Below are 25,602 nucleotides of genomic sequence, written 5' to 3' on the forward strand. Positions count from 1 at the left end.
TCTACTGTGAGTGAAATGCTATCGAAGAGCATTGCACACTGCAGAGAAATCATTTGTGAAAGGAAGAGTCGATCAACGGGGGGCAAACTTCACTGTTTTCTTATTTTAAGAAATTGTCCTGCGGTGCCTGGCTGGCACAGTTGGTAGAGCATGGGACTCTTGATCTGGGGTCTTGGGTTCAAGCCCCATGTAGGGCCTGGAGCTTACTGAAGAAAGAAAGAGAGAGAGAGAGAGAAAGACAGAAAGAAGTTGCCACAACCACCCCAGTCTTTAGCAACCACCACCCTTATCAGTGATCAGCCATCAACATCACGGCAAGACCCTCTACCAGCAAAAAGACTGCCACTCACTGAAAGCTCAGATAATGGTTAGCATTTTTAGGCAATACATATTTTTTAAATATTCTATTTATTTATTTGAGAGAGAGAAATAGAGCACATGAGGGGGGGAGGGGCAGAGGGAGAAGCAGACTCCCTGCTGAGCAGGGAGCCCAATGCGGGACTCGATCCTGGGACTCCAGGATCATGACCTGAGCCGAAGGCAGTCACTTAACCAACTGAGCCACCCAGGCGCCCCAAAATATTTTTTTCATTAAGGGATGTACATTGTTTTTTAGACATAGTCTTATTGCACATTTAAAGATTTATTTATTCATTTTAGAGAGAGAGTGTGAGCCGGAGGAGGGGCAGTGAGGGAGAAAGGAGAGGGAGAGAATCTCAAGTAGACAGACACCATGCTGAGTGTGGAACTGGACAGGGGACTTGATCCCAGGACCCTGAAACCATGACCTGAGCCAAAATCAAGAGTCCAGTGCTTAACGGACTGATCCACCCAAGGCACCCCTATTGAACATTTAATAGACTACAGTATAGTGTATACATAACTTTATGAGTACCAGGAAACCAAAAAAAAAATTCATTTGAGTAGATTTATTATGATAATTGCTTTATTGCAGTGGTCTGGAACCAAAACTGTAGTATCACTGAGGTATGCCTATATATGGCATTCTGCAAAAGGCAAAACTATGGAAATAGTAAAAACACTGGTTGCCAGGGATTTGGGGTGTTGCAGGGAGGATGGATGAAGAGGCAAAGCACAGAGGTTTTTTTAGGACAGTGAAATTATTCATTATGCTAGTGCAATGGTGGACACATGTCATTATACCTTTGTCCAAACCCATAAAATTTACAATACCACGAGTGAACCTTAATGTAAAGTGTGGACTCTGGGTAACTCTGAGGTGTTAGTGTAGGTTTATCAGTTGTACAAATATTACTACACTCGTGCAAGATGTTAATAATAGTAAAGGTCCCATATCCCTATGGTATATGGGAACTCTATGTAGTTTTTTCCCCCCAAAGATTTTATTTATTTATTTATTTATTTGAGAGAGAGAGAGAGAGAGAGACAGAGACAGAGACAGAGAGCATGGGCAGGGTGGAGGGGCAGAGGGAGAAGCAGGCTTCCCACTGAGCAGGGAGCCCTATGTAGGGCTCCATCCCAGAGAACCTGGGATCATGACCTGAGCTGAAGGCAGATGCTTAACCGGCTGAGCCACCAGGTGCCACTGTATGTACTTTCTTCTCTGTTTATCTGTAAATTTAAAATTGCTCTCCCTATAATAAAGTCTATTAATAATAACATTAATAATAAAGCCCCCCAATACTGGTTTATAGGTTTCTCTCCACCCCCTCCCATGGGACCTTAAAGACAGAAACCCTATCTTTTGTGTCCTCATAACCCCAGCATCTTAGGCTGGGAGGAGAGTGCCCTATTGTTAGATATTTTTAACAATATCTCAGACTTCAGGGATGCCTGGGTGGGTCAGTAGGTTAGGTGTCTGCCTTCGGCTCGGGTCGTGATGTGGGGTTCTGGGATCGAGCCCCACGTTGGGCTCCTTGCTCAGCGGGGAGCCTGCTTCTCCCTCTGCCAGCCACTCCCCCGGCATGTGTGCCCTCTCTCTCTGACAAATAAATAAAATCTTTAAGGAAAAAAATATCTCGGACTTCACATGTCTAAAACAAACTCTTGATTTGACTCCTCAAACCTGCTCCTCTCTGTGCCTTCCTAATTGAGTAATTGGCAACCCCAATTCCCCAGTTGATCAGGCCAAAACCCTGAAGATCATTTTTTACTCCTTTTTTTCCTCTCTCATACCCAACACGTAGACTATCAGTTAACCCTGTTGGATCTAGATTTTTTTTTTTTAAGATTTTATTTATTTATTTGACGGAGAGAGACACAGCAAGAGAGGGAATACAAGCAGGCGGAGCGGGAGAGGGAGAAGCAGGTTCCCGTTGAGCAGGGAGCCCAACGCGGGGCTCGATCCCAGGACCCTGGGATCATGACCTGAGCCGAAGGCAGATGCTTAACAACTGAGCCACCCAGGTGCGCCTAGATTTTTTGTTTTTAAGATTTTTATTTATTTATTTCAGTGAGGGAGAGAGAGAAAGAGAGAGGGCATGAGTGGGGTGGGGGCAGAAAGGCACGCACTCTCCCCGCTGAGCCCAGAGCCCACTGCTGGGCTTTGAAACCAGGCTCGATTCTAGGACCCTGAGATCATGACCTGAGCCGATGTCCTATGCTTAACCAACTGAGCCACCCAGGCGCCCCCTGGTTGGCCCTATCTGGAAAATACCTTTCAAATCCAACAACTTACTGCTTCCACTACTACTACCCTCCTTCACGTCCTACCAACTTCAAGTCCTCATCATTTCTCACCTGGCCCAGTAGCTTCCTAATGGGTTTCCCCTCTTGCTCTCCGCCGACATCTCCTCTATTCAACAGCAAACACTTTTTTGAAAACACAAATACATTCATCCTAAGGCAGAATTTCTCTCCAGATATGAACCTGTGAAACCAAACAAGTTATGTGCTTCCAAACTACGATAGTGGGACAGGTGTCAGACATTCTCTTTCCTAGGGAGAAATTGGAAAGAAGAAAGGGATGACAAGTACCAAACAAGTCTGAAACATAGCAAGGTAAATCCCATTCGTTTTTTTCATTCTTTCTTATTGTGGTTTAAAGCACATAATATAAAATTTACCATCTTAACCATTTAAAAAAATATTTTATTTATTTATTTGAGAGAGAGCATGAGAGGTGGGGAGGATAGAGGGAGAAGCAGACTGCCTGCCGAGCAGGGAGCCCGGTGCGGGACTGGATGCCGGGACTCTGGGATCATGACCTGAGCCGAAGGCAGTTGCTTAACGACTGAGCCACTCAGGTGCCCCGTCTTAACTATTTGTAAATGTACAGTTCAGTCGTGTTAGGTATATTCATATTGTTATGAAACAAATATCCAGAATTTTTTCATCTTGCAAAACTGAAGCTTTATACCCATTAAAGTGCTACTCCCCTTTTCTCCTTCCCTCGAGCTCCAGGTTACTAATCTAGTGTCTGTTTCTATGAATAAGGCTACTTTAGATACCTCCTGTAAGTGGAATCATATAGTATTTATCTCTTTATGATGAGCTTATTTCACTTAGCATGATGGCTTGAAGGTCAATCCATGTTGTAAGATGTCACAGGATTTCCTTCCCTTTTTAAGCCTGAATAATATTCCCGTGGATATTTATCTATTCATCTCTTTATGGCCCCCTGGATTGCATCCACCTTTGGCTATTGTGAAGAGTACGAGGTGTGCTACAAGAGTGTGCATATATTTCTGTTTAAGACCTTGCTTTCAGGGTACCTGAGTGGCTTAGTCATTAAGCGTCTGCCTTGGGCTCAGGTCATGATCCTGGAGTCCTGGATTGAGTCCCGCATCGGGCTGCCTGCTCCTCGGGGAGTCTGCTTCTCCCTCTGCCCCTCCCCCACATTGTTCTCTCTCTGTCTCTCCAATGAATAAATAAAATCCTTAATAATAATAAAAAAAAAGACCTTGCTTTCAGTTCTTTTGGATATATACCTAGAAGGGAGATTGCTGGACATAGGGTAGTTCTCTTTTTAATTTTTGAGGAACTACCTTACTGTTCTCCATGGCGATTGCACTACTTCACAATCCCACCAACACTATCAAGAGTATCAATTTCTCCACATCCTCACCAACACTTCTTATTTTCTGTTGTTTTTGGTAGTGGCCATTATAATGGGTGTGAAGAGATTTCTCATTTTAGTTTTGATTTGAATTTCTTTTTTTTTTTAATTTTATTTATTTATATGATAGAGAGAGACACAGCGAGAGAGGAAACACAAGCAGGGGGAGTGGGAGAGGGAGAAGCAGGCTTCCCGCCGAGCAGGGAACCCGATGCGGGGCTCGATCCCAGGACCCTGGGATCATGACCTGAGCCGAAAGCAGACGCTTAACGACTGAGCCACCCAGGCTCCCCTTGATTTGAATTTCTTAGTGATCACTGTTGTTGAGTGTCTTTTCATATGCTCATATGCTGTTGTCCATTTGTGTATCATATTTGGAGAAATGTCTGTTCAAATCTTTTGCCCGTTTTTAATCAGGTTATTTGAGTTATTTTGTTGTTGAGCTCTTTATAAACTCCGGATATTAACCCCTCATGAGATGTATGATTTGCAAAATTTTCTTCCATTTCATAGGTGGCCTTTTCACCTTGTTGATTGTATCCTTTGAAGAACAAAAGTTTGTAAGGTTAATGTAGTCTCATTTGTCTATTTTTGCTTTTGTTGCCTGTACTTTTGGTGTCAAATCCAAGAAATCCATGTTTCATTAGACTGAAGTCTCAAGATAACCCTCAGTGGCTCACTGCTCTGCCCTCGAGCCCCACTGAGGTGACAGGGTTGTCCCTTCAGTTGTGGGGGCCAGCCCGGCCCACTGAAATGGAGGAGGAGATGGCCTCCTTGAGGGCCCTTGGGCTCTGGGCCTGTGGTGGGAGTAGCAACTCTGCTGATCTCGGAATCAGCTTCAGTGACATTCTTACCTTTTATTGAAAGATAGGAAATGTTGATAGCTCTATGGTCCCATCCTGTAGAATCCTAGCGGAGTTAGCCTTCCTTCATTTTGGCTTCTCTCTGTGCCCTTAGTCCAAGCTGGCCGTGTGTCAGCTGGCATAACGCCATCTCCATCCCCAGATTCCGCTAAGATGTCTGATGAAAGCCATGAGTTGTGTTCATGATCTCTTTATCAAATGATTTTCCAGTCACATCCTTGGTGTCTTCTCCAGAGAAAGCATTCTTGTTTTTGTAATATACATAGGCTAAGAATTTGCCAAATCTTCAGCTTCTGGTTCCTTTTTGCTTGACAATTCCTCTTTCAATCTATCTCACTCAGTAATGTATTACTATACGCAGCAAGGAGAAACCAAGTCATACCTTTAACACTGTGCTTTGAAGTGTCTTCAGCTATATAGCCTATTTCATAGCAAACAAGTTCTAATTTCCACAGAACACTGGAACACCATCCCACCAAGTTCTTTTTCACTTTATAAGAAGATCAGCTTTCCTCCAGTTTCCAATTGAGACCTCGCCAGAATCTCCTTTTTTTTTTTTTTTTAAGATTTTTATTTATTTGAGAGAAAGAGAGAGCACAAGCAGGGGGAGGGATAGAGGGAGAGGGAGAAGCAGACCCCCTGTCGAGCAAAGAGCCCAATGTGGGGCTCCATTCCAGGAGTCCGGGATCATGACCTGAGCCGAAGGCAGACGCTTAACCGACAGAGCCACCCAGGTGCCCCCAGAATCACCTTTCATATTCCTATTCCTAACAACAATTTCTTCACGGCTATCTAGGCTTTTTCTAGGATGTACCTCAAAATTCTCCCAGCCTCTGCCCATTACTCGGTTCCAAAGGCACTTCCACAGTTCTGGGTATCTGTTAGGGCAGCACCTGATTTTTGGTACCAAAATTTGCCAGGGTTCTCCAGAGAAACAGAACGAATAGGATGTGTGTATATGGAGAAAGATTTTTGTTTTAAGGAATTTGCTTACATAATTAGTGAGGCTGGCAAATCCACGCAGGGTGGGCCAGCAGGCTAGAAACTCTGTAAAGGCCATCTCTTGCAGAATTCTTTCTTGCTTGAAGGTGGTGGGGCAGTGGAGGTTAGTGTTTGTTTTATTCAGGCCTTCAACAGATTGAATGAGGTCCACCAACATGATGGAGGGCAATCTGCTTTATTCAAATTCCCTCAGTTTAAATGTAAATCTCACTTGAAAACACCCCCCACAGAAACATCTAGAATAATATTTGACCAACTATCTAGACACTGTGGCTCAGCCATGTTGACATATAAAATTAATCAACACAGGGCACCTGGCTGACTCAGTCGGTAGAGCATAAAATTCTTGATCTCAGGGTTGTGAGTTTGAGCCCCATGTTGGGTGTAGAGATTTCTTGAAAATAAAATCTTAAAAAAATAACAAAACCATCACATATCCTTTCCATATTAAAATTTAAGGTTAGGGGGATGCCTGGGTGTCTCAGTCGTTAAGTATCTGCCTTCGGCTCAGGTCATGATCCCAGGGTCCTGGGATGGAGCCACACATCGGGCTCCCTGCTCTGTGGGAAGCCTGCTTCTCCCTCTCCCGCTCCCCCTGCTTGTGTTCCCTCTCTCGCTGTGTCTCTCTCTGTCAAATAAATAAATAAAATCTTAAAAAAAAAATAAAAACATAATAAAATTTAAGGTTAGGGTAGGGACCATGAGCATCACTTGTTTTTAGTGACATTTGTATTACCTGCCTAGAGCTGCACCTAGCGTATAATGGGTAACAAATTGACTGACTAAATGAACAAATGTATGTATTTGCCAGGCCTTTAGAGTTTATCAGTTTTTTTCTTTTTTTCCTTTTCTTTCTTTCTTTTTTTTACATTATCTCATTTCTCCCAATAATTCCATGAACTGAGTATTATAGCCTCCAACTAAAATACTGAAGTTGAGACCTAGAAAAGTTAAGTGACCTGTTCAAATGTCTAAATTCTAGTTCATGTTCCAGAGCTGGAACTCAGATTCTGTTCTTTTGACTTCCAATCCTCTGCTTAGTCAATTACACTAAACTGTAGTTATGCTCTCTCTCCTACCTGTTCTTCCCAGGGTTGATAATAGGAAGTAGAAAATGTAATAACTGCCAAGTCTCTGCTGGGTGTTGAGAAGGGTGTATAATGAGTGAGGAGACTATTTATGCCCCACCCAAGGCAGCTGTAATCAGCAAGGGGAGGTGTCAGAGAAGTAGCTTCAGCTTTAGTGGTAAATGATCATTTCGGGGGGGCGCCTGGGTGGCTCAGTTGTTACGCAGCTGCCTTAGGCTCAGGTCAGGATCCCAGGGTCCTGGGATCGAGTCCCGCATCGGGCTCCCTGCTCAGCGGGAAGCCTGCTTCTCCCTCTCCCACTCCCCCTTCTTGTGATCCCTCTCTCGCTGTCTCTCTCTGTCACATGAATAAAATCTTTTAAGAAGATCATTTCAGGGAAGCGCTAAGATGCTCTGCAAGGAAAGAGTATCACTTGCTTCTCTAATCCGGAAAGACCAGGTAAGAAAACACTAGAGAGTGTCTGTAAATAGAAACCCAGATATTTTTATTCTGTGTTGCTTATCTTTCAGAATTTGGTTGGCATATGGGGGAGGGCAGAGTATGGGGCTACTTGTGGGCAGCTATTGTATAAGGTAGTGGTGTTTTTTAGTTTGAATTGTGACATAGATACTCACTTCCTTCTCTTAGTTACCTGGTTCTTCCTTTTTCTTCAGATCTTCCTTTGTCAATTATAGTGACCTTCTTATCTATCTAGTTATTGTTTTGAGCATATTCTATCAATATTATTACTGATTACTAACAATAAGCATAATATACATAATGTTTTGGCATGGTAAAATCAATTTAATCTCTGCCGAGTATTAAAAAATACTTGATTCAAAAAAATAATAATTAGGGGCGCCTGGGTGGCTTAGTCGTTAAGCGTCTGTCTTCGGCTCAGGTCATGATCCTGGGGTCCCCGGATCGAGCCCCGCATTGGGCTCCCTGCTCAGCGGGAGGCCTGCTTCTCCCTCTCCCACTCCCCCTGCTCGTGTTTCAACTCTCGCTATCTCTCTCTGTCAAATAAGTAAAATCCTAGAAAAAAAATAATAGTAATAATTACTTGGTATTGGCAAGCCGACTTAAAAGCATGAAGTGAAGTTTTTAAGGAAATGAGTACCAAATAAAAGTTTATATTCAAAGAAGTTTAGAGGTATTGGTGTTCACTGTTTTTTCATGGGACATTCTTATCAACTGATTAATTGTTCAATAGAAAATAATCATTTGAGGGACGCCTGGGTAGCAGGTCAGTTGAGCCTCTGCCTCTTGGTTTCAGTTCCGGTCGTGATCTCAGGGTGGTGAGATCGAGCCCGGAGTCATGCTCCACGCTCAGCATGCAGCCTGCTTAAGACTCTTTCCCCCTTCCCCCCACCCCCACCCTACCGCGACCTCTCTAAAATAAATAAATAAATTTTTTTTTAATCTTGAAAAAAAATTAATCACTTAATCATTAAAGAGGTAAGAAGGAACAAGCCTAGTTGACTGATTAGGCAGGGCTTAAAGGCAAGTTGTGCTAGTGAAACTGAAAAGAGATAGATTATAAAATTTTAATTGTCATTCTGGTTTACCAATAAGAGTGAAGAGTTTATGTTCAGTCAACATATTCTCTCCCATAGAGAACTGTCTGCCTCCAAAATGAAACTATTTAATTCCCCCCCAATATTTATCAAATATCTACTGTACCAAGTATTGATAGGATGATGGAAATGATGTTGGAGGAAGAGACACAGAAATGAAATGAGCACAGCCTCTGCTTTGAAGATTGGATAAGATTGGGGGCACCTGGGAGGCTCAGTCGTTAGGCGGCTGCCTTTGGCTTGGGTCATGATCCCAGAGTCCTGGGATCGAGCCCCGCGTTAGGCTCCCTGCTCCAAGGGAAGCCTGCTTCTCCCACTCCCCCTGCTTGTCCTCCCTATCTCACTGTGTCCCTCTCTGTGAAATAAATAAATAAGTCTTTTAAAAATAAGTAAATAAATAAATAAAACATAAAGACTTTAAAAAAAAAGATTGGATAAGATTGTGTAGGAAATTGTTCATCTTTTCTTTCTTTTTTATTTTTATATATATATTTTTTTAGATTTTATTTATTTATTTATTTGAGAGAGAGAGAGAGAGAAACAGAATGAGAGGGGAGAAGGTCGGAGGGAGAAGCTGACTTCCTGCTGAGCCAGAAGCCCGATGTGGGACTCTATCCCCGGACTCCAGATCATGACCTGAGCTGAAGGCAGTCGCTTAACCAACTGAGCCACCCTAGCACCCGATTTTATTTTTTTTATTTATTTTTATTTATTTTTATTTTTTTAAAGATTTTATTTATTTGACAGAGAGAGAGAATGAGAGAGAGAGAAAGCACATGAGATGGGGAGGGTCAGAGGGAGAAGCAGACTCCCTGCTGAGCAGGGAGACTGATGCGGGACTCGATCCAGGGACTCCAGGATCATGACCTGAGCCGAAGGCAGTCGCTTAACCAACTGAGCCACCCAGGCGCCCCCATTTTATTTTTTTTAGAATAGTTTTGGTTCACAGCAAAATTAGGAGGAAGGTACAGAGATTTCCCATATACCTGTTGCCCCCACACATGCATAGCATTCCCCATTATAAACATCTCCCACTAGAGTGGCACACTTGTTACAATTGATGAAGGTACATTGACACATCATAATCACCCAAAGTCCGTACTTTTACAGTAGGATTCACTCTTGGCTTTGTACATTTAATGGATTTGGACACATGTATAAGGACATGTATCCATCATTTCAGCATCATATGGAATAGTTGCATTGCCCTAATAATCCTGTGTGCTCTACCTATTAATCTCTCCTCCCTCCCCACCCCAAGTCCCTGGCAACCAGTGATCTTTGTACTATCTCCATAGTTTTGCCTTTTGCAGAATGTGACATAGTTGGAACCATACAGTATGTAGTCTTTTCAGATTGGTTTCTGTCACATAGTAAGATGCATTTAAGGGTGCTCCATGTCTTTTCATAGCTCAATAGCTCATTTCTTTTTAACACTGAATACTATTGCATTGTTTGATTGTACCACAGTTTGTGTATACATTCCCTTATTCAAAGGTATCTTGGTTACTTCCAAGTTTTGGAAATTACGAATAAACCTATAAATATCTGTATGCAAGTTTTTGTGTGGACATACATTTTCAACTCGTTTGAGAAAATACCAAGGACCGGGATTGCTGGATTCTATGGTAAGTGTATGTTTATTTTCATAAGAAACCGCCAAACTGTCTTCCAAAGTGGCTGTACCATTTTTGCAATCCCACTAGCAATGTATGAGATTTCTTGTGGCACCACATCCTCATCAGCATTTAGTATTGTCAGTGTTCCAGATGTTGGCCATTCTAATAGGTGTGAAGTGGTATCTCGTTCTTTTTTGTTTTTTAACGATTTTGAGAGAGAGCCAGAGTGAGTGCACAAGAGGGGGAGGAACAGAGAGGGAAGGAGAAGCAGACGCGCTGCTGAGCAGGGAGCCAGATGCGGGGCTCAAAATCAGCACCCCAAGATCATCATCTGAGCCGAAGGTAGGTCCTCAACCAACTGAGCCACCCAGGTGCCCCATGTTGTTGTTTTAATTTTCATTTCTCTTTTGACATTTGATGTGGAGCAACTTTTCCTATGCTTATTTCTCACCTGTATATCTTATTTGGGGCAGTGTTTCTGCTGAGGTCCTTGGCCTATTTTTTAATCAGGTTCTTTTTTTTCTTATTGTTCAATTTTACCAGCTCTTTGTATATTTTGGATAATGGTCCTTTATCCAATATTTTCTTCCAGGCTGTGGTTTCTCCTTTTATTCTCTTGAAAGTGTCTTTTGCAGAGCAGAAATTTTAATTTAACATTTTTTTAAAGATTTTATTTATGTGACAGAGAGAGTACAAGCAGGGGGAGGGTCAGAGGGAGAAGCAGACTCCCCACGGAACAGGGAGCCCGATGTGGGACTCTATCCCAGGACACCAGGATCATGACCTGAGCTGAAGGCAGTCCCTTAACCAACTGAGCCACCGAGGCGCCCTTATTCCGCTAATTTAACCAACATTTTTTGTTCACCCATTTGTTGGGCGCTGTGGATATCATAAAATCTCTGCCCTCAGAGTACTCAGAATTTAGAAAGGTAGGCAAGTATGTTAACAAATAATTGCTATTGGGGCACCTGGGTGGCTCAGTCATTAGGCGTCTGCCTTCGGCTCAGGTCATGATACCAGAGTCCTCGAATCGAGCCCCGCATCGGGCTCCCTGCTCAGCGGGAAGCCTGCTTCTCCCTCTCCCTCTGCCCTCTGCTCTGCCTACTTGTCCTCTCTCTCTCTCTGTTTGTGTGTCAAATAAATAAATAATCTTAAAAACAAAACAAATAATTGCGATGGGATTTAGTAAGTACCTATAATATAGGTATGTTTGAGACAGATTGTGGCCCAAAGGAAACCATACCTTCTTAGGTTTATCTGGGAATGTTTCACAAACGGGAAGAGATACTGGTTATTGTATGTATGACTAGGAGTTAGTCGTTGGGAAGGATATTCACGATGAAAGAGTACAAAAGTGAGTCTTTAATAACATGGTATTATGGGCTGACTTGTGTTCCCCCAAATTCCTATGGGAGGCTTAATCGCCCGTTCCTCAGAATGTGATTGTATTAGGAGACAGGGCCTTTAAAGAAGTGATGAAGTTAAAATGAGGCCTTTAGGTGGGCCCTAATCCAATCCTACTGGTGTCCTTATTCAAGAGACACCAGGGATTCAGGCACACAGAGAAAAAGACCATCTCTAAGTCAAGGAGAAAATCCTTAGGAGAAACCAAACCTGCCAACACCTTGATCTTGGATGCCCAGACTCCAGCATTGTTAAGAAAATAAATTTCTGTTGTTTAAGCCATCCACTCTGTGGTGTATTGTTATGGCAGCCTTCAGTGTGTCTTTTTTCACACCACCAAGCAATTTTTCAATTCTCAGCTGGTGATAACCGAATACCCTCTCAATTCAACTCAATTCTATCTACCCTGAGATAGCGTCAGGTGTCTCAGGTTAAGGGCCCAGCCCCACAAGACTGCCTCCCTCTCCCACCACTTCAGCGGCCAGTGGCAAGCCCAGGTTATCAACCACTGGAGATTAGAGGTTCCAACAACCCCGTCCTGGGGTTTGATTAATTTGCTAGAGCAGCTGACAGAACTCAAAGAAACACTACTCACATTTCTGAGTTTATTATAAAGGATATAATAAAGGGTACAGATGTAGAGGTACATAGGGCTGTTTGAGCACAGTGTTTGAACACTGACAATTGCTTTAGTTCGGCTTGGACAAAGGAGAGAGATATACCTAAAATGTGACTAGTGTGACTGAGGAGTTTAATTATAAATTGCATCCCATTTTAATTCATTTAGTTTATTTTAATCCATTTACTTTAAAAATTGAAGCAGTGTTGGGGCACCTGGCTGGCTCCGTCGGTAGAGCATGCGACTGTTGATCGTGGGGTGTTAAATTCGAGTCCCGTGTTGGGCATAGAGCTTACATAAAGAAGAAGAAAGAAGGACAGAAGGAGGGGAGGGAGAGAGAGAGAGAGAGGAAGGAAGGGAAAGAGGGAGGGAGGGAGGACGTGGGGGAAGGAGGAAAGGAAAGAAAGAAAAGGAAGGAGGAAAGAGAAGGAAAATGACAGAGGTGATTTAAAAAAAATTGAAGCAGTGTAAAAAAATTAGAAGTACTATAAAGTGTTTGTGTTAAACACAACTTCATTGTTTTAATCAGACTACATTTCACCTTAATTATTGAAAATTTAGTGTCCCAGTTAAGAGGTGCTGTAAGTATAAAATACAGATTGAATTTTTAAGATCTAGTACCAAAAAAAAAAAAAGAGAGAGAGAGAGAGAGAAATCTGTCATTAATAACTTTTATATTGTGTACAGGTTGAAAGGACAATATTTGGTATATATTAGTTTAAATAAAATATAATATTGAAATGAACTCCTTTCTTTTCACTCTTTTAAAATGTGACTACTGGAAAATTTTAAATTTCTGATGTGGCTCACATTGTTTCTGTTGGACGGCACTGAGGTAGACTTTATTCAATAACCATTGAAGGGGCGCCTGGGTGGCTCAGTCGTTAAGCATCTGGCTTCGGCTCAGGTCATGATCCCAGGGTCCTGGGATCGAGGCCTGCATCGGGCTCCCTGCTCAGTGGGGAGTCTGCTTCTCCCTCTCCCTCTGTCTCTGCTTGTGTTCCCTCTCTCACTGTGTCTCTCTTTGCCAAATAATTAAATAAAATATTTTAAAAACATAACCATTGAAGATATATGAGTAGGAGAATGATATGATAGTGATTTTGATGTAGTGTAATTCATCTAGCACTGGTACGTGATAGATTGATTTTTGAAGGAAATTGGAGGAGGGAGAGCCCCTTAGAAAGTGATACGGGTCTGAGAGCTTCAGGATCAACTGGAGTGATGAACGGTTGAAACCCAATTTAGACAGGAAAATCAACATTTCTCAAAATTTTTTCTTTCTTTACCCTGCTGTTTTCACATTCAAGATGAATTTTGACTACACCAAACCCAGTAGAGGAAGATTAGTAAATAACATGCAACAAAAGTTGTTCTTTATGAGAAAAATTACAAATGCGAGCAAAGAGTAGAATTAACTCTGGCAGTTTTTAAAGTAGGCATGAGCTTTTTTGTGTGTGCCTTGAAATGCCATTACAATGTTCTATGAAAGAGGCAGTTTTCTCTGTCTTTAACTCTCCGTGTTTAAAGTCCTGTATTCCTTGATTTGGGGATTTTTTGGTTTGTTTGTTTTCCTACTCAATTATCACAGTAGCAAACATCCTCCCACAGAGTAGCAAGAAGCTAGGATTGAGATGTATGGTCTGCAGATACCTGTGTTTGGACCTAAGAGATTTCAGACCATTATTCATTCATGACTTTTCTTCTTAGCAAACCTACATTAAACTATTAGGTGGGAATTTCATAACATTTCTTCCCAATCTATTCCATTTTTGAATGTATCCACCACATTTCTTCTTTTGTTTTCAGTAAAGATGGAAGAACACCTCACCGGACTCAAATGATACAGGACCCCCATGTTGTAGGACCTTTACCTTGCTGGCCTTCCCGTAGCATAATCACCAGATTAATCAGCAGAGTTGTAATCCCAGGCTGACTGGAGCCGGGATTCTAGTGAGACCTGCTCTCAAAGTGCCTCGAAGACCCCAATCAACCAACTGATCTCCCTAAAACATCAGTTGTATTGCACAACTCTTATGTATTACCCAGGGTGAGGATTGCTTAACTTGGGCGTCTCTTACTCTGGGGATAAAGCCCAACACTGACTGGTTTCTGGTCAGCACTTTATCAGATCCCTCTTACTCAGGAAGGATTTATCGCACCACATTCAGCATGCTTTTAGATGCTTGAGATTCAAAGTTGAATTCCAGTTGTAACCTTTAAAAGTACATATATTGCTAGAAGTAGACTGCTGTCCCTATTAACTTGCTTAACTTTTTGAAAGGTAATTTTCTCAGGCTGAGTTGGCCAGACAAAATATATTTCATATCTGTCTCCCTTTCGCCCTCCCTCCTTTTTCACCAGGAAGAAAATATCCGAGGGCGCCTGGGTGGTTCAGTTGGTTGAGCAACTGTCTTCGGCTCAGGTCATGATCCTGGAGTCCCAGGATCGAGTCCCGCATCGGGCTCCCTGCTCGGGGGGAGTCGGCTTCCCCCTCTGACCCTCTTCCCTCTCGTGCTCTCTATCTCTCATTCTCTCTCCTTCAGATAAATAAATAAAATCTTTAAAAAAAAAATTTTTTTTAAAGAAGAAAATATTCGACAGAATTCACACATCTAAACCTTTACCTTTAGTGTTGTCTTTCTCCATAGCTGTTTTACACAAATTAATTTGGGACACATAAATTCTGCGTCTTCACAATTACATGTATTCTTTCATTAACCATTGGGCAAATAATTCCTGGGGCAGATACTGTGTTCTCGAATTACATTGGAGCCTGCTCCGAGCAAATGAAGGGGGTAATACAGACCAACTTTGTACTTTTACTCGTGTAATTTGCTCTTGCAAACCATAAAGACTAATTCTACTAAACCTAGGAAGAGGGAGGAAGAAAAGATAAAGTGATTTAGAGCCAAGAGTGACACTGTGAGACAAGTCATAAATAAAAGCAAAGATAAGAAAGGACCTAGAAAAGACCGGAGGAAAACAGAGCATCATGGTCTTCTTACTCTAAGCAAGGTCCAGCCACGAGTTTCATGTGGCTGCTGAGTACTTACATGTGGTTAGTACCACTGAGAAACTGAATTGTTGGCTTTTATGAATTTAAAATCAGAGCAATTTAAAATATTTTCCCATCAAACACAACTTTGTTGTTTTGATAGATGGCATATTGAACTGTAGAAAACTTAGAGTCTAAAAATGGAGATGTGTTAATAAATGTGAAATATACACTGAATTTCAAAGACTTAGTGGGGGGGAATAAACTACCTTAGTAATAATTGTTATATTGATGTCATACTGAAATGATATTATTTGGGCTTTAGTGGGTCAAATAAAATAATTATTTAAACTAACCTCTCTTGTTTCTTTTAAAATTTTTAATGTGGCTACTAGCACATTTTATATTACATAAATAGCTTGGATTATATTTCTGTTGGACCTCACAGCCATACAGGATATTCTTTGTCCTTTGGCCGCTAAATTCAGTTGCTGTGGTAACTAAGGGGCCTCTAGGCTCAGTGTGTCCTGGAAGGACAGGAATGAGGTGGGGGAGGGGAGGTGTGACCTCAGGGAAGGTTTTCTTGGATGTCACGTTTCACTCATACTTGGTTCTCTCAACTAACAGATTTAGAAAATATCCTCATTTATTTTTTTAAGTGAGAGAGACAGCATAATCTGGTTCGTTTCAGGTCCAGTAGCATCAGTTTGAATTTTAGGCCCGCAACCAAAACCCAAAAGAAAGATGCACTTCTTCCACCAGTTTATCGACTAGGAAAATTCGGTCCCATTTCTGTGCTGGGTCGCTGCTCATCCTCTTGCCACATAGTGAAGTTGTTGCTAGGCTACAAATTAATGGCGTTAGGAAATTGACCATTGAAATTCCCTCCCCCTGCCTCCACTCCCCCAACCCTCCCCACCTCCCGCGCCCCCCCAGCAAAGCCTTGATACTATCTCTCACTTTCAAATCTTTAATCAGAACTAAATTGTTTTCTTCATTTACTCTCACCCTGGGGCCTTCTCCCTCTCTCTCCTTTCATTATCCTTCATCTTCCTCAGTTCACATTTTTCTTACCTGTTTTTCCTACTTATTTTGCTCAATCTTCTTGTAAGGCTGAGTAATCAAATACTTATCTCACACTTCTTTCAAGAAATTCACAGTCCGTAATTAATAGGCTATTGATCATTCTCTCCAGTTGTGTTAAGAATCAGCTGGGCTTGTCCGTTTTTGATTTTGTAAGTAGAAGTGTTACAGGATTTTTGTCCCCAGTGCCTGAGGTCCTTGGTCATGCAGCTTCGAAGATGAAGACTGGTGGGCAGCAAAGAAACGTTTATTGAGTAAGAGTATAGACCTCCCGGGGAGGGAGGGGGATGGGCCCTAAATGGGTTGCCCCCAGAGTGTCTAAGTTTAGGGGGTTTTGTAAGCTCTTTTGCGGAATTATCTTAGGCAATTAGGGTGTGCTGAGTCATGCCAGGTAGGGCTATGGTCAGGAAATCTGTCTACCTATTAGGTTAAGGTCTCTATGCTGATAGTCTTTTTTGATGTCTGGGGGCTTATGTCTTAACTGTCCCTTGCCCGTGATAGGGACAAGTGCTTTGTGGTTAATTGTCTTATTTTAGAACATTTTGCAGAAGTCATTTCTGCAAAGGCTGCAAAGCAAAATAGTGTTAGTCCTGTCTAAGTTGCAGAATGGGATGTCAGTGCAATTTTATTTTAGCTGCCCTGACCCCGTATTTTCTTGTTGGGGACCCTGACCACCTAACTGTCCAACTAACTCCTAACAGAATAAGAAGGGAAATGCTATACATTCCCTAAAAGCCAGGATATTTTTTGTCCTACCTACTGATGAATCCCCAACTTCATGGAGAGTAACTGACATGTAGTGTGCACGCAGCAAACACCTGTTTAACTGAATTTGGTCATGGTGCCATCTCTAGATGCTATAAACCTGAGACTAGAGGCAAAATATTGCAGAATGGGTAGGGTCAGAAGAGGTGGTAGGGTGAATGCCATATTAAGGAGTTTGGATTGTATCCCATAAGCAGTTGATTCTCTCCTTCCTGCAGCCCAGGAGAGTTGGTCTGGCTCCCAGATACTGAGGTTTTCTTCCTCCCAGGAGAGACTGTGCTCATCAGAGGACAAGTAGAGCCAAAAACTGGCCCAATTCTTCCCTTGCTAGCTTTTCTTCTCCAGACTGCCCTTCCTTTCCCTTCAAGATTGTAGACCCAGCCTATAATCAAAAAGCAGCTGATAAATTCATAGCATTGTGAATCTTTCTGCTTACACTCCTTCAAACAATCTTAACTCTCAGAGAGTAGCACCCAGTCAACTTTATCTTATATAAACAGCATTTAGTCTCATCTCTTTATAGATTGCCTTAATTCCCAGCTGATGTGAGAACAAAACTTGAAGTGAATTTGCCCTCCCTCCAGGCTTTTCTGGTAGCATTGTGTCTGTGAAACTAAGAGGCTATCGCGGCTATCACAAGAGAGAAGGAGGAGGAGCTTAAAAAAAACCCAAAAACCCAGAGTGGACAGGGTATAGGCTGTGGTTTTATAAAGGGGCGGGGGTCGGGGAGGGAGTTGTTGCCTAGGGCGGGGGCCGAGTTGAGGTCACAAAATTCCGAGAGGTCAAGGGATCCTTCAAGCGGGTGGTTGGGGGGGCGGAGGCTTGTCTCCCTTGCAGGCTCCACCCTTTACAGAGATTATAAATGCTTGGCTGGAGCGCACTAAAGGTGACTGAGGGTGAGATGTGCATCGGTGCTGGGCCCTGGGAATAAAACTTGCTGCCGAGAAGGACATTTGGGGGCTTTGTTGACTGGAAGAGGTGTCTCTGGGATTCCCACTCCTAGATCTTTGTTGAAGATGAAAAGAATTGAATTAGGGCCATGGGGACACAGAATGCAAGGTTGATAGAATTCCAGTTACTTTTGCTTGTTTGGGGTACACTCAGAAAGGCCGACCTTAATGGAGATTGCTGCGCTCTGTTTTATTCTAAGTTATCTAGCCACCTTCAGGCCTTCTCATTTCTTCTCCAGCCTGTGATGCCATGGTTCCTCCAGTTTTCTTTGGATGTCACAGCCTATAAAGGACTTCTCCCAGTCCCACTCACCTTCCTGTCACAGGGAGAGTCACCTGGAGAAGTTTGGTGTGTTTCTCAGGGTTGTTGGTGGTTTCGTTTTGTTTTGTTTTTTAGCATAATCACATGCTACTGAGGATCTGGGGGTGAGATGGTTGAGTGTTCCAGGCTGCTTGGCTGTGTTGATTACAAGTGTGGGTCTCGTGAGCCTGCAGGAAGATTCCTCTGCAAGCATTAAACCTTGAAAGGACCTGGGATTTGTTTGAGGGAATGGGCCAGTGTCCAGCCATCTATTCTATAACGTATACAAGTCTGTGGAGCCTAAGAGAGAATCCCAGTTGTACCAATTGTGGTTGTGATTGTGAGTGCACGATACATTAATGTGTTCCTGTGTGTTACATATGCAGTGTATTTGCTGGGAGAAAGTCATTTGTCACCAAGGTCAACTTACTTGAAAATGAAGGAAGGTAAGAGAAGGGATGAAAAAACAGGGAGGAGAAAAAGGCCCTCAAGAATAGTAAAGGATGAGGCGAGGCAGAAGGAAGAGGTCATTACTGATGAGAAAGGGATTAAACAGAAAGAGCTGTGTGCAGGCGGGGGCCACTCGGGTACTTAAGGCCAAGTTGTCTGGGGTGGGAGGTCAACATGGAGAACTGAAACTTCTGGCTGGCCAGTCCGTCTAACCTAAAAGGGGGAGGGAGTTTAAGGTAAGGAAGGATGTCCTCAGCCATAAAATTTGAGCTTACCTTGAGCTGGAAATCTAAGATAAACACACACTTGAATTACTCCCAGCAAGGTGAGAAATGACTCCCTTCTCCCCACATCTCCGGTCTGTTAGGTTGGGAGTGACCTTGTGCTCTCCCCCTGGTGGGTGAGGGTAGTGGTACAAAACGAAGTAAACAGGAAGAATTTCAAATGGGACCAGGATACCCTGGGTAGGTTTTGTAGATTACATTATCCAGAGTGCTACAACAGCCCAGTGGTGCAGAGACCACCACGACCACTCTGGGCTTCAGTGGGATCTGGGGTACAGGAGGAGACAGCACTGGATCTAGCTGTATCCAAAAGAATCCATTTTTAGGAATCCCAAGGCTCCCTTTCCCTGCAGTTCTAAGCTTGCTTTTACATGGGGCAACTTTTTTTTAAGTTTGAAACGACTTACCCCAGTTCCTCTTAACTTTCTTCCCAAATTTTCGTGCCGCTTTTCCCAAGTTTACGTGGTTGTCTGTATATCTCCGGAGAAGTTCTTCAGTATAACCTGTTCTTTTGTGTTCCCCCATTCGTTACCTAAATTTCGTTAAGTTTTTGTTCTTTTCATACCACTCATAGGCCGAGTGCTCCTAATATCTCTCCTTAATTAATAAGAGACAATCATCAGCCGAGAGCTTTAAGGACTGTTTCTTCCCTTCTCCCCCCCAACCCCAGGTCACAGCGCCTCTGATCTTTGCCATCTCCATTGCTACAATAGGCTCTTTCCAGTTTGGCTACAACACCGGAGTCATCAATGCTCCTGAGATGGTGAGTGCCAGGTGACCAGAGTTAGAATTTGGAATAGGTAAATTATTCCTTTAAGTAGGGTTTCGAGAACGAAGAATTTCAGACAAACTTGGTATCTCGCTTGGTGAAGGCTGAGGAGGCAGAATAACATTGGTGGGGAAGTCCAAGTGAATCATTAAAGCAAAAAGCTCACTTGCTCCCCATACCCTTGACTGGACTGTATCCATGCTTCCCCTCACGCTATCCTGATACACTTCCTTTATTATGCCTCAGGGGTTAGTTACAAGGAGGGTGGGAGGGTCTTAGGGGAGGACTGGGGTAGTCACTGAACATCAGTGCTAACCACCTACTGGGATTTTCAGGACAAATCAAAATTGTTCTTTTCAGAGCTACCATGAACCTCCAGAGGTTCTCTATCTCTTCCATCCCCACCCATTCATTTAGTTGATTCTCTACCAGTCATTGTAATGCTGTTTTCTTAGGGAGGGGAAGATCCCCGATATTTGCCCCTTCTCATTCAGCTGTAACAGTCTGCCCACCAGTCATTTTAATTGGCAGATCATAAAGGACTTTCTCAATTACACCCTGGAGGAGACGTTGAGCGACCGTCCCACTGAGGTGTTACTCACTTCCCTCTGGTCCTTGTCTGTGGCCATCTTCTCCGTTGGTGGTATGATTGGCTCCTTCTCCGTTGGACTCTTTGTCAACCGCTTTGGCAGGTATCGACCAGAAACTGGGCAAGGAGGGGGGCTATGCTGGTTGCATTGAGAACAGGTATTGAGAATTAGGATGGAGAGGTGATGATGCATTTGAATGAGAGCGTCCCAAATTCCCATGGAGGCAAATTTGGGCCAACTGGTACTGAAAAGGGCTGCTTGGAGCTCGGCTGCCCATCAAGAGATTACCTTTGAGTGCAGCTGAAGCTAATTCAGTTCTCTCTGCAATAAAGTGCACTATGGAATTTCCCAGAAGCCTACTTGATTTACAAGGTCAGAAGTTGTTTGCCTTTCTTGAAAAATTTGGGATTTCATGCTTGTGTTTACAAGCCAGGATTGGGAGGAAACATTTTATAATCCTTGGCCTGTGGCAAATGTGGATAATGGCCAAATACCTGACGTTTTTCCCCCCCAAAAGAAAATTGAATCTTCTCATTCTTGCTGACTTAATAAAATGTCTTAGCAGAATACTTTCAGTAATGGCTGGTGAAGAAACCATTTCATTTGCTAATTTAGACGTTCTGGAAACACAAATAGAATTCACCGTCTAAAAAAATTTAAAAGCAACCCATTTTATTTGATAATGTTTGGTGTTTGTTCTGTTTGCATTTTTTTTTAAAGATTTTATTTATTTATTTGAGAGAGAGAGAGAATGAGAGACAGAGAGCATGAGAGTGAAGAGGGCCAGAGGGAGAAGCAGACTCCCTGCTGAGCAGGGAGCCCGATGCGGGACTCGATCCCGGGACTCCAGGATCATGACCTGAGCCTAAGGCAGTCGCTTAACCGAGGCACCCAGGCGCCCAATTGTGTTTGCATTTTTGAGGCACCTTGTGTCTACTAAAGTCATTGACATTTTAAGGTGGCCCTCCCATAATTCAGTGACTTTCTTCCTATCTTTATTTTATTAGCAAAAGAACCTGATAGAGGAAGTAGGGAAACCAGGAAAGGAATGCAGAGAAAGGTAAAAGTGAGCATGAGGGATGAAATTTTTCTCTTAACAGCAGGTTCTCTCCTTTGGCTGCACGTTTAGGATCTCCCAGGGAGCTTTTAAAAGTACCAGCGTTTCACAAATAATACACTCTATGTTAAAAAAGAAGAAAATAAAAGGAGGAAAAGAATGAAGGGGGGAAATCGGAGGGGGAGATGAACCATGAGAGACGATGGACTCTGAAAAACATACTGAGGGTTCTAGAGGAGAGGGGGGGTGGGAGGATTGGTTAGCCTGGTGATGGGTATTAAGGAGGGCACGTTCTGCGTGGAGCTCTGGGTGTTATACGCAAATAATGAATCATGCAACACTGCATCAAAAACTAATGATGTAATTATGGTGATTAACATAACATAATTTAAAAAAAATGTACCAGCGTTTCAGAACTCCCCAGTTACTTCCAGCAGGCCACCCAAGGGCAGAGTCCCAGAAGTATCTTCCAAACATCTGCAGTGATTTTTCACTGTTAATCTCTTCCGTCTTCCTCTAGTTGTTTCCGTGGCTTTGCCTCCCACGTTTAACACATAGATTCAGTAATTTATTATTTTCTACTGGCTATCAATACTTACTGTAAGTGGCCGTCACCACAGGGTAGCCGAGAGCCGGAGAGCTGAAGCTGTCTAACTTTCTGCGTATAGAAAGCTTTTGTCTGAAATCCGTTCTCATTAGCATGTTGGTGCCATCTAAGCAACTATATTGCAACAAAATGCAGTAAGAAGCATCAAAATTTCAGCACGGGTCCGGAAATTTCTCTTGAGTGTGTTCGTGGACGAGCTGTATGAGAATTGCCCAGGGCAGTGGTTCTCGGACCTTAGCTAGAATCAGATCACCAGGACGGCTTTTGGGAACAGATTGCTCCGTCCCAGAGTCAAACCTAATGATTTACTAAATTGGGGTGGGGTGGGACAGTTTTAATTTCTCGCCCATTTCTAGCTGATGCTCTTAGTTTGTGGACAACTTTGAGAACTACTGGCCTTTGTGCTTGCTACCACCCTGGCTACCGCTGGGAATTAAAAGAATCTTAAGTTTTCTAGGTGAGTTTTATGCCTACAGAGGTGTAAGAACCATTGATCTTAGCCCAACTGGAAATGTTCTGATAACAGAAAGAGGAGAACTTCAAACCGGAAGAGCAGATAACATGAGCCTGGAGAAGGGTAGAGAGATCAGGAAAGAGAGAAGTTTCGGCCTGGCCTATGTTGCTAACTTCTCTTGTTTTTTAACCTTTTCAGGCGCAATTCAATGCTCATTGTCAACCTCTTGGCTGTCGCTGGTGGCTGCCTTATGGGGTTCTGCAAAATAGCCCGGTCGGTTGAAATGCTGATCCTGGGCCGCTTGGTTATTGGCCTCTTCTGCGGCCTCTGCACAGGTTTTGTGCCCATGTACATCGGCGAGGTCTCTCCCACTGGCCTCCGGGGGGCCTTTGGCACTCTCAACCAGCTGGGCATCGTCATCGGGATCCTGGTGGCTCAGGTACTCTAGACCTCATACTGAATGCGTGTCAGTTTCTGGGCAGGAATATCTGACCTATATTCAACTATATGTCAGTTTCAGGTATTATTACTATAGCTCACAGGTGGCTAAAGAAGCAGGCAGGGTAGAGAAAGGAGAAGAAACAGAATTTATCTTTTCCTGTGGTAAAAGAAGGGATGATTTTCTGAAAATTTTTTCTGATTTATTTTTGAGAGAGACAGCACACATAAGGGGAGGAGGGCTAGGGGCGGAGGGAGAAGCAGACGCCCTGCTGAGCAGAGAGCCCAGTGCAGACTGGATCCCAGGACCCTGGGATCCTGACCTGAGCCAACGGCAGATGCATAACCGACTGAGCCCCCCAGTTTTTTTAAAGTGACTTGTGGCTTATATAAAGTATGAGCTTTATAAAGTATCGTCTTTATCTGGTTTCTAGATCTTTGGTCTGAAAGTCATCATGGGGACTGAAGAGCTTTGGCCCCTGCTTTTGGGCTTCACCATCATTCCAGCTGTCCTGCAAAGCGCAGCCCTTCCGTTTTGCCCCGAGAGTCCTAGATTTTTGCTCATCAACAGAAAGGAAGAGGAGAGTGCTAGGGACAGTGAGTATCCTTCACACCTTCGCTGTAGGAATTTGGGGGTTGTGGTTTGTTTCAGGATGAGGGCATTGGATCTGGTTTTGTCTGCTCCTTTCCTGGCCCCTCTGGATCCAAGCTGGAGACTCTCCTGATTGCTCTGGAGTGAGAAACTTTCCACCCCTAAAGAGTGGAGTGAGAAGCAGGTTAAGGCACAGATGCTAATGGATGAGCCATATCCGGGGCTCATCTAAGTGTGGCTTCTTCCCAGCTGTGTTATAGGGAAAATGAAGTTGGGACAGCACCTTATCTTTCTCCTTTGTTTGTCTGTCTGTTTGACCAGTCCTCCAGCGATTGTGGGGCACCCAGGACGTGACTCAGGACATCCAGGAGATGAAAGATGAGAGCACCAGGATGGCACAAGAGAAGCAAGCCACGGTGCTGGAGCTCTTCAGGTCACGGAGCTACCAGCAGCCCATTATGATTTCCATCATGCTCCAGCTGTCCCAGCAGCTGTCTGGAATCAATGCTGTGAGTAGCTACTCTGTGTCCCAGGGGGTCCCGCACACAGTTCACGCACCTGCCCGAGGGGCCTGCTCACCTCCTTACACCTGCAGAGTCCCCACGATGCTCGCCCCGCAGCAGCCACTCCAGAAATACTGATTATCCAGGTTTTGACTTGGTTTCGTATTTTAAGTTTATTTACTTAATCTCTACACGCAACCTGGGGCTCGGACTCACAACCCCGAGATCAAGAGTCGCATGCTCTTCCTACTGAGCCAGACGGGTACCCCTGTTTTTATTTCTTTAAAATTCTATCTGCAGTACATGTTTTCCATGTGGGAAAATAAGAAAATAAATGATAAAACGAAAAATTCATCACCTTTTGTCTTGGACCTTATGGTCAACATTGTCCTCTTTCAAACTTTTTTCAGTATTTAGGACACAACACATTTATCTGCTTTTCATTATTCCTCCTTCTGACCACTCATTTTTTATTTCCAGTTGTCTTTTACAAATCTGATCAGTCTTTTCTGATGTCATCAGTGATAAGGCAGGCCATACAACTAAAGTAGATCCAAGAGTTTACATGCTGTGGCTTTTTTCCAGGACTTCACAGTCTAAAAACTATCATTATAAAGCCCTGGGGAATAAACAGGCAATGAATTCAAGAGGTCTGATGATACACTGGGAACCTCAGATAGAGCGGGCCTTCCTAGTCTGTCTGTGTTGTTACAACCAGAATAGGGACTCTGATAGGTGAAAGTGGGGAGCAAAATGGAAGGTGACATTTGGCAGGTAGCTTGAATTCTCTGCAGATATTACCTTCCAGCTTTTGGATCCTAGTGGTGGTAAGAGAGGATATTCCTATACCTTCTGTCCATTTGCAGATAAAATTTTTGGATATGAAGCATACTTTTGTTCCGATTCATGCCCAGAGGGTTTCTCATCAGTCTTTTTTTTTTAATTTTTATTGTTATGTTAATCACCATATATCACATCATTAGTTTTGGATGTAGTGTTCCATGATTCATTGTTTGTGTATAACACCCAGTGCTCCACGCAGAACGTGCCCTCTTTAATACCCATCACCAGGCTAACCCATCCCCGCACCCCCCTCCCCTCTAGAACCCTCCGTTTGTTTCTCAGAGACCATAGTCTCTCAAGGGTCATCTCCCCCTCCGATTTCCCCCCCTTCATTCTTCCCCTCCTGCTATCTTCTTTTTTTTTTCTTAACAGATTGCATCGTTTGTTTCAGAGGTACAGATCTGTGATTCAACAGTCTTGCACAATTCACAGCACTCGCCATAGCACATACCCTCCCCAATGTCTATCACCCAGGCACCCCATCCCTCCCACCCCCTCACCATTCAAGCAACCCTCAGTTTGTTTCCTGAGGTTAAGAATTCCTCATATCAGTGAGGTCATATGATACATGTCTTTCTCTGATTGACTTATTTCACTCAGCATAACCCCCTCCAGTTCCATCCACGTCGTTGCAAATGGCAAGATCTCATTCCTTTGATGGCTACATAATATTATTCCATCAGCAGTCTTGATCAATATGATTAGGCCATTTTGTAGCAAAGCATTTG

The 25,602-nt window shown here is 43.3% G+C and overlaps 1 protein-coding gene across 1 annotated transcript in view; it reads left to right on the plus strand.

Moving 5' to 3' along the window:
- LOC114204131 (solute carrier family 2, facilitated glucose transporter member 3-like) overlaps window positions 1-25,602 on the plus strand; it is a 63,940-nt gene that overhangs the window by 33,171 nt on the left and 5,167 nt on the right. The window contains exons 2-6 of the mRNA XM_088025901.1: window positions 19,692-19,784; window positions 20,322-20,482; window positions 22,697-22,937; window positions 23,371-23,533; window positions 23,850-24,037. Coding sequence (XP_087882027.1) covers window positions 19,692-19,784; window positions 20,322-20,482; window positions 22,697-22,937; window positions 23,371-23,533; window positions 23,850-24,037 — 846 coding nt within the window. The remainder of the gene's footprint in view (window positions 1-19,691; window positions 19,785-20,321; window positions 20,483-22,696; window positions 22,938-23,370; window positions 23,534-23,849; window positions 24,038-25,602) is intronic.

Source organism: Eumetopias jubatus, unplaced genomic scaffold (genome assembly GCF_037043125.1).
Source record: "Eumetopias jubatus isolate StellerSeaLion01/CBP00866 unplaced genomic scaffold, mEumJub1_p1.0 scaffold_8, whole genome shotgun sequence".
NCBI lineage: Eukaryota > Metazoa > Chordata > Mammalia > Carnivora > Otariidae > Eumetopias > Eumetopias jubatus.